Source organism: Engraulis encrasicolus, chromosome 11 (assembly GCF_034702125.1).
Source record: "Engraulis encrasicolus isolate BLACKSEA-1 chromosome 11, IST_EnEncr_1.0, whole genome shotgun sequence".
Taxonomy (NCBI): domain Eukaryota; kingdom Metazoa; phylum Chordata; class Actinopteri; order Clupeiformes; family Engraulidae; genus Engraulis; species Engraulis encrasicolus.
In genome coordinates this window covers 7,267,122-7,279,621 of record NC_085867.1, presented here as the reverse complement: position 1 = coordinate 7,279,621, position 12,500 = coordinate 7,267,122, and the positions used below count along the sequence as shown (strand labels likewise).

The window sequence follows — 12,500 nt, the reverse complement described above, 5'->3', positions numbered from 1 at the left end:
CTATTGAGAAAACAAAGCTAAAAGAAATCTTGGAAAAACTCCATCCACCCAGTCAGAAGTTATGGGCCAAACAATTCAGCCATCTTGGATTCAGCCATCTTGAAAGTGTTGTAGCGCTGCGTTTTGGGGATATACTAAATGACATACATGGTATTTTAAGTTGGCTAAGGAACACTGCATATGATATAATTTTGAAAATCAACATGGCTTCGAGCGGGATTCGAACTCACAACCTCCATATCTGTAATACAGCCCCTTTGCGATTGATATTAAATGACATACAATACATGATATTTGAAGTTGGCTAAGGAACACTGCATATGATATAATTTTGAAAATCAACATGGCTTTGACTGGGGTTCGAACCCCCAACCTCCATATCTGTAATTCAGCACATTTGCCATGCATACTAAATGACATACAGTGCCCTCCATAATTATTGGCACCCCTGGTTGAGATTTGTTAAAAGCCTTAAAATAAATTCAGTGTTTATTGCAGAAGAATACTGTCACACTGAAAATTGTAGGAAAATGTAGCCTTCAACTCAAATGAATTGTAAGAAAATAAAAAAATCCCTGACTAAAAAATAATTATTTTTCATTAAATCACCTGTTCCACAATTATTGGCACCCTTAACAATTCCCAGGAAATAAATATAATTGAAGCATTTCTGTCATTTCTACAGTAGTTTACAAAGTTTACCAGAGTATGTAGGAACATTTAATTAGTAATTCATCACTTCCTGTTTCCCTGGGGTATAAATATGACGTGACACTGAGGCCATTTCTCTTATCCACTCTTAAACATGGGAAAGACAAAGGAACACAGCATACAAGTGAGGCAGATGTGCGTCGACCTTCACAGGTCAGGCAGAGGCTACAAGAAGATTGCCACTCAACTGCAGCTGCCCATATCCACTGTGAGAGGAATAATTAAGAAGTTCAAAACAACTGGAACAGTGGTAAACAAGCCTGGAAGAGGACCCAAGTTTATTTTGCCACCACGCACAGTGAGGAGGATGGTAAGAGAAATCAAAAGATCTCCAAAGCTCACTGTTACAGAATTACAACAAATGGTAGCATCCTGGGGTCACAAAGTCTCCAAATCAACCATCAGGCGCTGTCTACATGCCAACAAGCTGTTTGGGAGGCATGCACGGAGAAATTCTTTCCTCACTCACAATCATAAACGCAAGCGTCTGGAGTTCGCCAAGTGGTATTGGGGCTTCAACTGGGACCGTGTGCTTTGGTCAGATGAGACCAAGATTGAGCTTTTTGGCAACAAACACTCTAAGTGGGTCTGGCGTACCACGAAAGATGCGCATGCTGAAAAGCACCTCATACCCATTGTGAAGTATGGGGGTGGGTCAGTGATGCTGTGGGGCTGTTTCGCTTCCAAAGGCCCTGGGAACCTTGTTAGGGTGCATGGCATCATGAATGCTTTGAAATACCAGGACATTTTAAATCAAAATCTGTTGCCCTCTGCCCGAAAGCTGAAGCTGGGTCGTCACTGGGTCTTTCAGCAAGACAATGACCCTAAACATATGGCCAAATCTACACAGAAATGGTTCACCAGACACAAAATCAAGCTCCTCCCATGGCCATCTCAGTCCCCTGACCTCAACCCCATTGAGAACCTGTGGGGTGAGCTGAAGAGGAGAGTACAGAGGAGAGGACCCAGGTCTCTGGATGATTTAGAGAGATTCTGCAAAGAGGAATGGCTGAAGATCCCTCTTTCTGTCTTTTCCCATGTTGTGAAACATTGTAGGAGAAGATTAGGAGCTGTTTTGTTGGCAAAAGGGGGTTGTACAAAATATTAACACCAGGGGTGCTAATAATTGTGACACACATTATTTGATGTCAAATAATTATTTCTTTATGTGGGATTTTTTCCCCACTGAATAAATGCACTTGTATTAAAGGTTGGATTTTTCTCTTTTTTTCCATTAAGGTCCCATATTATTTAGAAAAATAAATAAATAATTGGAAGCTAAAAAACACATCTCAACCAGGGGTGCCAATAATTATGGAGGGCACTGTACATGGCATTTTAAGTTGGCCAAGGAACACTGCATATGATATAATTTTGAAAATCAACATGGCTTTGACTGGGGTTCGAACCCCCAACCTCAATATCTGTAATTCAGCACATTTGCCATCCATACTAATTGACATACATGGCATTTTAAGTTGGCCAAGGAACACTGCATATGATATAATTTTGAAAATCAACATGGCTTTGACTGGGGTTCGAACCCCCAACCTCAATATCTGTAATTCAGCACATTTGCCATCCATACTAATTGACATACATGGCATTTTAAGTTGGCCAAGGAACACTGCATATGATATAATTTTGAAAATCAACATGGCTTCGACTGGGGTTCGAACCCCCAAACTCCATATCTGTAATTCAGCACATTTGCCATTCATACTAAATGACATACATGGCATTTTAAGTCGGCCAAGGAACGCTGCATATGATATAATTTTGAAAATCAACATGGCTTCGACTGGGGTTCGAACCCCCAACCTCCATATCTGTAATTCAGCACATTTGCCATCGATACTTAATGACATACATGGTATTTTAACTTGGCTAAGGAACACTGCATATGATTTTGAAAATCAGCATCGCTTCAAGTGGGATTCGAACTCTCAACCTCCATATCTCTAATCCAGCACATTTGCCATTGATAATAAATGACATACATGGCATTTTAAGTTGGCCAAGGAACACTGCATATGATATAATTTTGAAAATCAACACAGCTTCAGGTGGGCTTCGAACCCTCAACCTCCATATCTCTAACCCAGCAGCATGCATTACCACTAAGCCAAGCAGCTAGCTGTCATGCACAGTCCAGCAAGACTATATGACATTGCAATGCAGAGCTGAACAATATACTTCTAGAATGGTTCCTCGCACCTGCTCGTTAAGAATAGAATCTTGAGACAGTGACAGTTGAAATGGAACACTTCATTGGCTGCACCTGTTGTGATTGACTGAAAGACAGTTAGTATTGAGCTCTAGACAGGGGAGAGAATGAGAATGAGTTTTTTGTCTTTACAACATCGTTGTAAAAAAACTAAAAGGAGTTGGCACGTGTCCTTTTCACAGATCGGAGTCATGCTTGTGATCTCTCTAACAGTCTTTGAATGAAGTTTATAGGTTAAAGGGTTCAGGCACAAATGGACCTCCGTGTGGGACATGCGCTGATCTCTTGAAAAATGCATTTTTGGAAAGACTGGGATTCTCCATAGACCTAGGCCTGTTTTTTTTACAAACCTGCCATTTAAAAAGTATTGGGAGTTGGGAGATGAAACTTTGACAATTTGGAGACATCCCATAGAGCTCGCTAAAAACGCGCCAACTAAACTTCTAGGTGAAAGTGTTGATGTTTTATGACCGAAAAAGCCTCCTACACTCTAATCTTTAGAGTGGCGGAACTTTGGTTCATGGAGGTTCCACCACTGTTTTCAATGGGGACCCAGGCTTTAACAAAATCGCCAAAAACGGGAAAACGACAAGAGACACGGAGAAGCCTATAACTATACGCGATCTCCAAGCCGAGCCGGTCGTTTTAGTGTTTGAACGGTGTCTCTATCTCGAAAGGCCTAGGAGGAGATCCATTTTCTATTTTTGCTGCCCCTGCACAAGAGAACCAAGAAACAGGACTTAGAGATTACTATAATCGGGCCTTGCTCTGCAAGGGCCATGCTCTGCATGGTCCTTGCTCCGCAAGCCCGCTTAATAAATAAAGAAACAGGACTTAGAGATTACTATAATCGGGCCTTGCTCTGCAAGGGCCATGCTCTGCATGGTCCTTGCTCCGCAAGCCCGCTTAATAATAATAAGAAACAGGACTTAGAGATTACTAGAATCGGGCCTTGCTCTGCAAGGGCCATGCTCTGCAAGGGCCATGCTCTGCATGGTCCTTGCTCCGCAAGCCCGCTTAATAATAGTAACACATACGTTTTATAAAGCGCTTTTCATGATACTCAAAGTCATGAGAACTCATATTAAAACTATGGTTTATGATCACTATGATCACTGGGTGCATGCATAGCGTGTCAGCGTATGTGAGTGTGAGCAACAGAGAGAGTGAGAGCGAGCGAGAGATTGGGAGCGAGAGAGAGAGAGAGAGAGAGAGAGAGAGAAAGAGAGAGAAGGAGAGACAGAGGGAGAGAGAGAGAGAGAGAGAGAAAGAGAGAGAAGGAGAGACAGAGGGAGAGATATAGCATAGAGAAAATTGGGACTTTGGTCAATTTTACATTAATTTTAAAATGGTTTATAAGTACATTTGAAAATGTTTTGTTTGTTCCCATAGACTTGCTTTGCTACACTTAATTTGGCTATGCTGTTAAACCTGAAGCAATGCAAACACAGACAAAAAATGATGTGCACGTTCATGAATTATGCTTGGAAATACTGCAAATATGTGAAAATAAAAAAATGGTGGACTGTTCCTTTAAAGGACCAGTTCAGTCAATTTCAACATGCAGTTGTAATGCTCACACTACCCTGGACTTGTCAGTAACTGAGTTTTTTATTTTTTCCTTCTTCAGCCTTTTTCAAGATCTTGGTAATTGTAATGGGGGCAGCGCTTTGTTTACATGTAAAAAAAAACATTTTTATTTATTCCCAAAAACATCCAAAATCTTATACAACATCAGCAGGCAACTAGCAAACAGCTGTACTTTTTGGGAAAATATTTGGAGTAGGCCTATGTTCATTTAAAAACAACATTAAACAAACGCTGCCCCCATTAGAACAGCTCATATCTCAGAAAGGGCTTGGCCGAAAAATGTGGCATCACCGGGTACTGACAAGTCAAGGGTCACGTGAGCAATGCAACCAGAGAGAGTAGAGAGAGAGAGGTTCCATTGGCCCATTGTTTCCGGGTTCTATTATTGGAGGGGAAATCCCCCTTTAGGCAGACCTAGGCAGACCTGAGGACTGTTCTATTCAATGCTAGGAGCATTATGACACGCCCCTTTAGGCAGACCGGAACCTGGTCATGTTAGGTGCCCATAGAAACCTATTATGTTGGCATATCTCTATACTTAAAGAATCTCTGATACAACAGCATATTGAAATTGACTGAACTGTTCCTTTAATGTCACGTACAGGACAGAGCTGCAGCTTCATCAGACGGGCGAGGTCAACTCCTTTGGAATCACGTGCCCAACCAAGGTAATGAACACGTCTACAACACCTCAAAGATCCAGGCACAGCTTGTAGCTGCTGTTAAACGCAGGAGTATTCAATCTTTAAAAGAAAGAAGTTGACCTTTTTGGTTGTTTATTCAGAGCGAACAACGCGTTTCGCCTATCTGCGTCATCAGGTTCGCTCAGACAGACGCACAGAAGCAAAACGTGTTGTTCTCTCTGAATAAACGGGTAAAAAGTTAAATAAGAGTGCGGTAAACTTCTTTCTTTTGAAGTATTGAACACGTCTACAACTTGATGCCAAAAGCCCTTCCTCTGATAAGGGCATACAAATGCACAAAAATGAATATCCATCTAACCATGGTGCAACAACAAAACAGCTGTGGTTGGGATGAATGAAGGAATGGGAAGAAGGCCTTCGGTATGCAGAGGCATTATGGGGGCTGCTAACGAAGTAGCAAAGGCTGCTAACGAGGCTTGTTAACCGGGCCTCTTAACCGAACCACTTAAGAACATTCAATTACAGGCCGGGAACCAACTCAGAGTTTCTTCAAGTGTCACGTATTGTATTCAGGGCTCTAAGTGAACCTTTTTTTCCATCACCAGCCAAAATGGCTATACTAGTAGATGTTAATCTTACTAGCCAAACACATACTGACTAATAGGTAAGTTGGTCTTTGCTACCAACCAAATTAAAATGTCTCCAGCATTTGGCTGGTTGACTGGTGTTCATTTAGAGGCCTGATTGTATTCCAGGTGAATTTGCTGAGGTGTTAGGGAGTTTGATATGTGTGGAAAGGTGTGTGTGTGTGTGTGTGTGTGTGTGTGTGTGTGTGTGTGTGTGTGTGTGTGTGTATGCTGGAGTAAAATAGAGAGCTTGAGAGGGTGAACAGTCTGTTCTGAAGAGAATGGAAGATCTTCACTAAATCTGACTGACAGTGTGGTGTAAAACTCCCATCACATTCCTCTTCTAGCATAAACACATTCACTGCTGCTGCTTTAATTTAATGTTCCAGGAAGCTTTATCTGCTATACTGTGGGGAAAAGTGCTGAGCTCAGCAGCTTTCCTGTGAACAAGCACTTTAGGTGGGGGCCTGAGCGCACAGTCAGGGCCAGATTAAGATGGCCTGGGGCCCCTAGGCTACAGGTTGCTGTGGGCCCCCTAGAAGGCAAATTCTGCAACAAAGTTATATAGACAGTGTCATACACAACAGCACAGAACACAACAGCTGTTTTTTTTCCAATTTAGCATTTTGTCACAATTCTTCAGTTTTCCCCTTTTGGCTAATCAGGGGCCCCCTGGCAGGTGGGGGGCCCCTAGGCTGCAGCCACATCTAGCCTGTGCATTAATCCGGCCCTGCTCACAGTCTAGTGCAAACCAGACCAAGGAGTAGATATGAGAAAATGTATGGCTAGACTATCATGACACTATGCCTTTAATATCTCAAATAAAAGCTACAGTATGTACCACTGCTTGGTCGAAATACGTTTTTATGGATCCGCTTTCTTGCTATTATCCCTGGTTACATATGGTTGAAAATCTGGGAGTGTGTGGATTTAGCAAAGTCTTATTTATGGTGCTGAGCTGTGTTGTGGATGTCAATGCACTGAGTTGCAATTGATGTATTAGTGTTCGTTACAGTACGAGGGAGTGAATATTGGGCGTCTGTTGGGCTGCATGAAGACATTTTTGCATCTCAGAGCACAGTGGGAAGTTCAAAAGTTTATTTGGAGACTTAACTCTCCATTTCATAGTGACATATTAGTTGGACATTTACGTACTACACACATACACAGAAACATGAGAAAGGCCACACTGACCGAAACGTTGTTTGTTTAATAAAGTTCAGCACTGGATGGGCAAGAGTGTGCGGTATCTTCCCCTCGGAAGTTTCAGGTCCTATAGCATAAACTCTTATCATCAGAATAAGAGAGTAAGAGGTGAAAATAAGTGGTGAGAAAAAGTGGTGAAAAAAGCAACAAATGTTATCTGTTAAGTCTACTGCTCTTCGAAAATTACCGATATACAAATTTGGATAAATTGAATATTCTAAAATGAGGCTCTTCTATTAGGTGATTTACCTCTTAAATTCACCTGCTTACTCCTGAACCAGCTTCTTAGTATAGGCCCCTGAGCTTCACCGGTGCGTTCTGTGACCTTTCACCTTTGCCCTTTGCCCTTTGCCCTCTTGCAGAATATAGTGGTGGGCTATGCTACTACCGTATTACTGTATACCTGTACATGTCTGTCCTTAGCTTCACCTGTAGGTTCTGTGACCTTTCACTTTTCACCTTTGCACCGTGCCCTCAGGTGGAGGAGAAGCAGAGGATGGTGGTGGGCTTCGGGCGGCTGGTGGCTGCCATGGATACGCTGGGCATCACCCCCAGCGAGCAGCGCGCCATCTGGCACGTACTGGCAGGAATATACCACTTAGGGGCAGCAGGCATCTGCAAAGGTACAGCAGTGTGTGTGTGTGTGAGAGTGAGTGTGTGTGTGAGTGTGTGTGTGTGTGTGAGAGTGAGTGTGTGTGTGAGTGTGTGTGTGAGTGTGTGTGTGTGTGAGTACGGGCTAGCTGGCATGCACTAGCAGCAATATACCGCTTAGGGGCAGCAGGCATCTGCAAAGGTAGTGTAGTGTGTGTGTACTCTGCACGCGTGTGTGCGTGTGTGTGTGTGTGTGTGTGTGTGTGTGTGTGTGTGTGTGTGTGTGTGTGCGCGTGCCTGCATGTGTGTGTGTGTAAGCAATACGGGCTAGCTGGCATGCACTAGTAGCAATATACCACTTAGGGGCAGCAGGCATCTGCAAAGGAGCGGATAGGAGCCTAGTGTGTGTGCTTGTGTATGAGAGTGCATTCATCTTTCTGTGCGTGTGTGTGTGTGTGTGTGTGTGTGTGTGTGTGTGTGTGTGTGTGTGCGCGTGCGTGTGTGTTTTTGTGTGTGTGTTTGTGCGATCATGTGCTTTTGGCTTCTGTTGTGTATGTGTTTGTGTGTCTACCTTAGCTTGTTAGAACTATTATGATGTGTTTAGGAGATGTGTGAGGAGATGTTTTCATCATTTTGTGTGTGTGTGTGTGTGTGTGCGTGTGCTTACTGTATGTGTGTGGATGTTCGTTTATCCATCTGTGTTTATGTGTATGAGTGTGTGTCCCTGTATGTATGTGAGTGTGCACGTAATTGTCCATATATTTGTGTGTGTGTGTTTGTGTGTGTGTGTGTGTGTGTGTGTGTGTGTCTGCTTACTGTACAGGTATGTGCGTGGACTTTCGTTTGTCCGTGAGTGTGTTTATGTGTATGTGTGTGTGTCCCTATATGTATGTGTACGTGTGTTGGTGTGTCCATATATTTATGTGTGTGTATGTGTGTGTGTGTGTGCGTGCCTGCGTGCGTGCGTGCGCGTGTGTGTGTGTGTCCGTGTCTGCAGTGGGCCGTAAGCAGTTCCTGAGCTTCGACAGTGCCCAGGTGGCCAGCTCCGTACTGGGCTGCGAGGGAGAGGACCTGCACACGGCCGTCTTCAAACACCACCTCAGGCAGCTGCTGCAGAGGGCCACCGGGGGCAGTGGAGTGCGACAGTCAGCCGACGAACAGGAGGATGGTGAGTGGGACAGGGACACTAGCCTCGTTTACATGAGACATTGAATTCAGAATTAACTACATTTATGTTATATATTACATGTAGAAAGTCAAAGAATGAGCGCACATCAGTGGCACAGGTGCTGGACCAAACATGATAGATAACTGAAAAGAAAATAAAGGTCCGCAACACTGTTAAATGCTCCCAAATATTTAATGGCACTTTAAATTTAGTACCATTAAATATTTGGGAGCATTTAACAGTGTTGCGGACCTTTATTTTCTTTTCAGATATATTACATGTAAACACTTCACAATTTGGAATTAAATGAACGTAGAAAGATCAGGAAGCGCGCTCAACACCTTGTCTTCTTACACTTTACACTGGGTGCTTAACTTCGTCAATGAATGAACTCATGAAGACATTTCTTTTGAGAATTAAATGAACGTGCCATGTAAACGCGACAGAAATATTTAATTCTGAATTAGTCATTCGGAATTAAAAACATTATGTAAACATGGCCAGTGAGTGCTTTCCAATACAGTATGTGGACTCCGTCCTCAGTCTGTGGTTGTGGCTTCGCGTTTTTCTGACGCCCCTTCTCTGCAGAGATAACAATTAAGTTTCCCCCGCTGTCAGCCTAGTCACAATAACTTTTGGGGGACTGTTCTTCATTCACCATCCTTGGGACCATTCCATCATTGGCGCTGAATTCAGCGGCGCTTACGCGCAAAAGCCGAGTTTCAACTAACGGCAGCTTAAACTTGAGGCTGACGCCGTTCCACCACTGAAGATCAGCTGCGCCTTGGCTAGTTTCACTTCAGCCTCGCTCATCAAAGCTGGCTTTGTGCTCGTGTATGTTGTACAGGGGAAGTCCATATAAAGGATTGTCGAAAATGCGATCATCTTGTAGACTGGGGCATGCCTTGTCAAATCAAGTCTTTATCAGAGATGAAATGCGAGCATCTGTAGGTGAGCGGTAACGCAACCGCACTCTGATTGAGAGGCCCGCTTTCAATCCCCATCATGCGCAATGACAGATCATAATGCAATCATCAAAGGGAGAACCTCGTCCGTACCTCGGATGCTATCATTTCAATGTAGAAATAAAATGCTTGCATCACCTGAGGTGTTTTAATGTTACCTTTCAGAAGAATTTGTTTTATGATGAAGCATCGGCTAGGTAAAATGTTAGGCAGAGATAATTTGTTGAATCATTGCAATGCAAACTCCAATCGTCGGCGTCTGCAAGGTGGTTGTGAAGACGTTTTTTGATTGCCTAATAGGTCTACTGGGTCATTTCACGTGAAATCAGACACTTTGGGACCCGACCGACCCGGATTTCAATCATACTTGGTGTGCCTTTTTAGTAGCAAGGTAGCACCCCAGAACTGCATTGGTTTGAATCTGACACTAATATTAAGGGAGAAACAGACTAGGACTAAGACTAAGATATACTTGTCATGGATCATCAGGATGTGCCTCTGGTAGTGGAACCTAACTGCAACGGGACGTACTTATACATTATCTACAAAAGACACAGCTGCTGCTTCAAATGCACTGGTAGAGTACAAAATGAGAGTGTAGCCATTGATTATCTCTTTAAAGTACGATAAAGGGAAGATGACACAGGTACACAGAGAAGGAATGTTCAAACATTCACATATCATCATTTGGTGTGTATAAATGGACATCTGCCTTAGTTTCTGAAACCTGGGACCATGGAAACTGACCATTTTTGTTTTGTTTTTGTTTTGTCATGTGATGCTACTATGGTATTACCATATTATTAGTAAGTGGTCTGTATGATGCCATATTTGTGAGTCAAATTCTCTCTGAAATGAATAAAGAACCGAACACCAGCATTTGAGGTGTTGCTAATGACATTGCCGGCTACGTTTGGACAAGGAACTGGCCATTTTAAAATATAGTTTTTTTAGATATTCATTTTTTAATTTTTCAATTTATCATAATTCATATTCTGAGAGTTGTTGTATTCCAAGCTGATTGTGTAATATGTAGAGCCAGAAAAGAGCTTTCAAACAACACCACAGGCATCTTTTTGTGACTAACACTGACTGATATATTCAAGGCTGAATGTATAGTGTCCTACCCTCACATGTGAACCTTTCCTAGTCTGTTTCTCCCTTAATATTAGTGTCAGATTCAAACCAATGCAGTTCTGGGGTGCTACCTTGCTACTAAAAAGGCACACCAAGTATGATTGAAATCCGGATCGGTCGGGTCCCAAAGCGTCTGATTTCATGTGAAATGACCCCTACTATAAAATGTAGCCTAAAGGTCTACATTTAACTGTGGGCCTATTGCTTGATAGCAAATGAAGCCAGCCACAAAGCAACATCAAAGGAGAGAATAGACAAGTATGTTATCAAGTTTTCATTTCTATAACATATCGCCATGCAAGACTTGAACCCGGGGCGACCACACATTACGCAGCGCACCTGCCCACTGGGTCATTCACGTCTTTGTCTCCTTGAAAGGAATTGTTCAATATCATGTTATATAAAAGTTTTTAAAAATGTGCTGATTATCAAGAAATCCCCCGAAATGAAAGACAATGGTTAGTATTGTAGTTTTTACTGGCATTATCACATCATAGACTATTAAAATAGAGTGACTGGTTCGCTTTGATCTCGTAAATGATGGCGGGAATTAAGCGGAACGTACCCGTTGTGACACTGTTTCCTACAGGTTCATTTTTTTTGCATCACTGATTCATTTAGCCTGGTGTTAAACCTGGGAGCTACTAGGTTAGAGTTGGAGCACAAATTACCTTGGCAACTCAGCTGAGTTTCAGGTTAGCAAGACTGATGGAACGGATCAGTTTCTAAAAATAGCGCAGTTTACCGACTTGAACTTGGATTTGGGGTTAACGCAGTTGATGGAATGGTCCCCTGATTGCAAATGAGAAGATGACAACAGAGCTTGAGCTTCTGCGAGATAGTCTATGAAACTACAGTATCTCTGCAGGTCAGAAGTTGAGTGCTACTCAGTGTCTGGAGGGGATGGCCTCAGGGCTGTATGAGGAGGTCTTCACCACCGTGGTCTCGCTCATCAACAGGTACACACACACACACACAAACACACACGCACACACACAAGCAAACAAATACAAAACAAATATGCACACGCTCACACAACCATGAATGCCATGAATCTATGCAGTATATCGTGAAAACAAGTATCGCGATGCATTGTCATGATGATTTATTTGCACACCCCTAATGCGTCCCCCCCCCTCCCACTGTCATTGTGACACAGCACTCCACAGCACACAAGTGAACACTGCACAGTGCACACAACGAAATTGCATTTCTGCCTCATACGTGCAAGGGGGCAGCCCTCAATGGCGCCCCAAGGGAGCAGTGCGGCAGGACGGTACCATGCTCAGGGTACCTCAGTCATGGAGGAGGATGGGGGAGAGCACTGGTTAATTATTCCCCCCACCGTGTCTGGAGTCGAACCGGCAACCTTTGGGCTACAAGTCTGATGCCCCCTTTCCTGATGCGACTTAACTCCTTCCCTCTCCTCTCCTCAGGGCCTTGTTCTCCCAGCAGTTGACGCACACACACACACACACACACACACACACACACACACACACACACACACACACACACACACACACACACACACACACACACACACACACACACACACACACACACACACCCCTAATACGTATCCCCCTCCTCTGCCTAGGGCTCTGTGCTCCCAGCAGCTGACGCTGGCGTCGG

The 12,500-nt window shown here is 43.4% G+C and overlaps 1 protein-coding gene across 1 annotated transcript in view; it reads left to right on the top strand.

The window, feature by feature from the left end:
• The window catches only part of LOC134457845 (unconventional myosin-XVIIIb-like), a 137,482-nt gene that overhangs the window by 38,935 nt on the left and 86,047 nt on the right, over positions 1-12,500 (top strand). The window contains exons 12-16 of the mRNA XM_063209824.1: positions 5,133-5,196; positions 7,483-7,627; positions 8,593-8,763; positions 11,734-11,824; positions 12,466-12,500. The exon at positions 12,466-12,500 is cut by the window's right edge and continues 158 nt beyond it. Of these exons, the coding sequence (XP_063065894.1) occupies positions 5,133-5,196; positions 7,483-7,627; positions 8,593-8,763; positions 11,734-11,824; positions 12,466-12,500 (506 nt within the window). The remainder of the gene's footprint in view (positions 1-5,132; positions 5,197-7,482; positions 7,628-8,592; positions 8,764-11,733; positions 11,825-12,465) is intronic.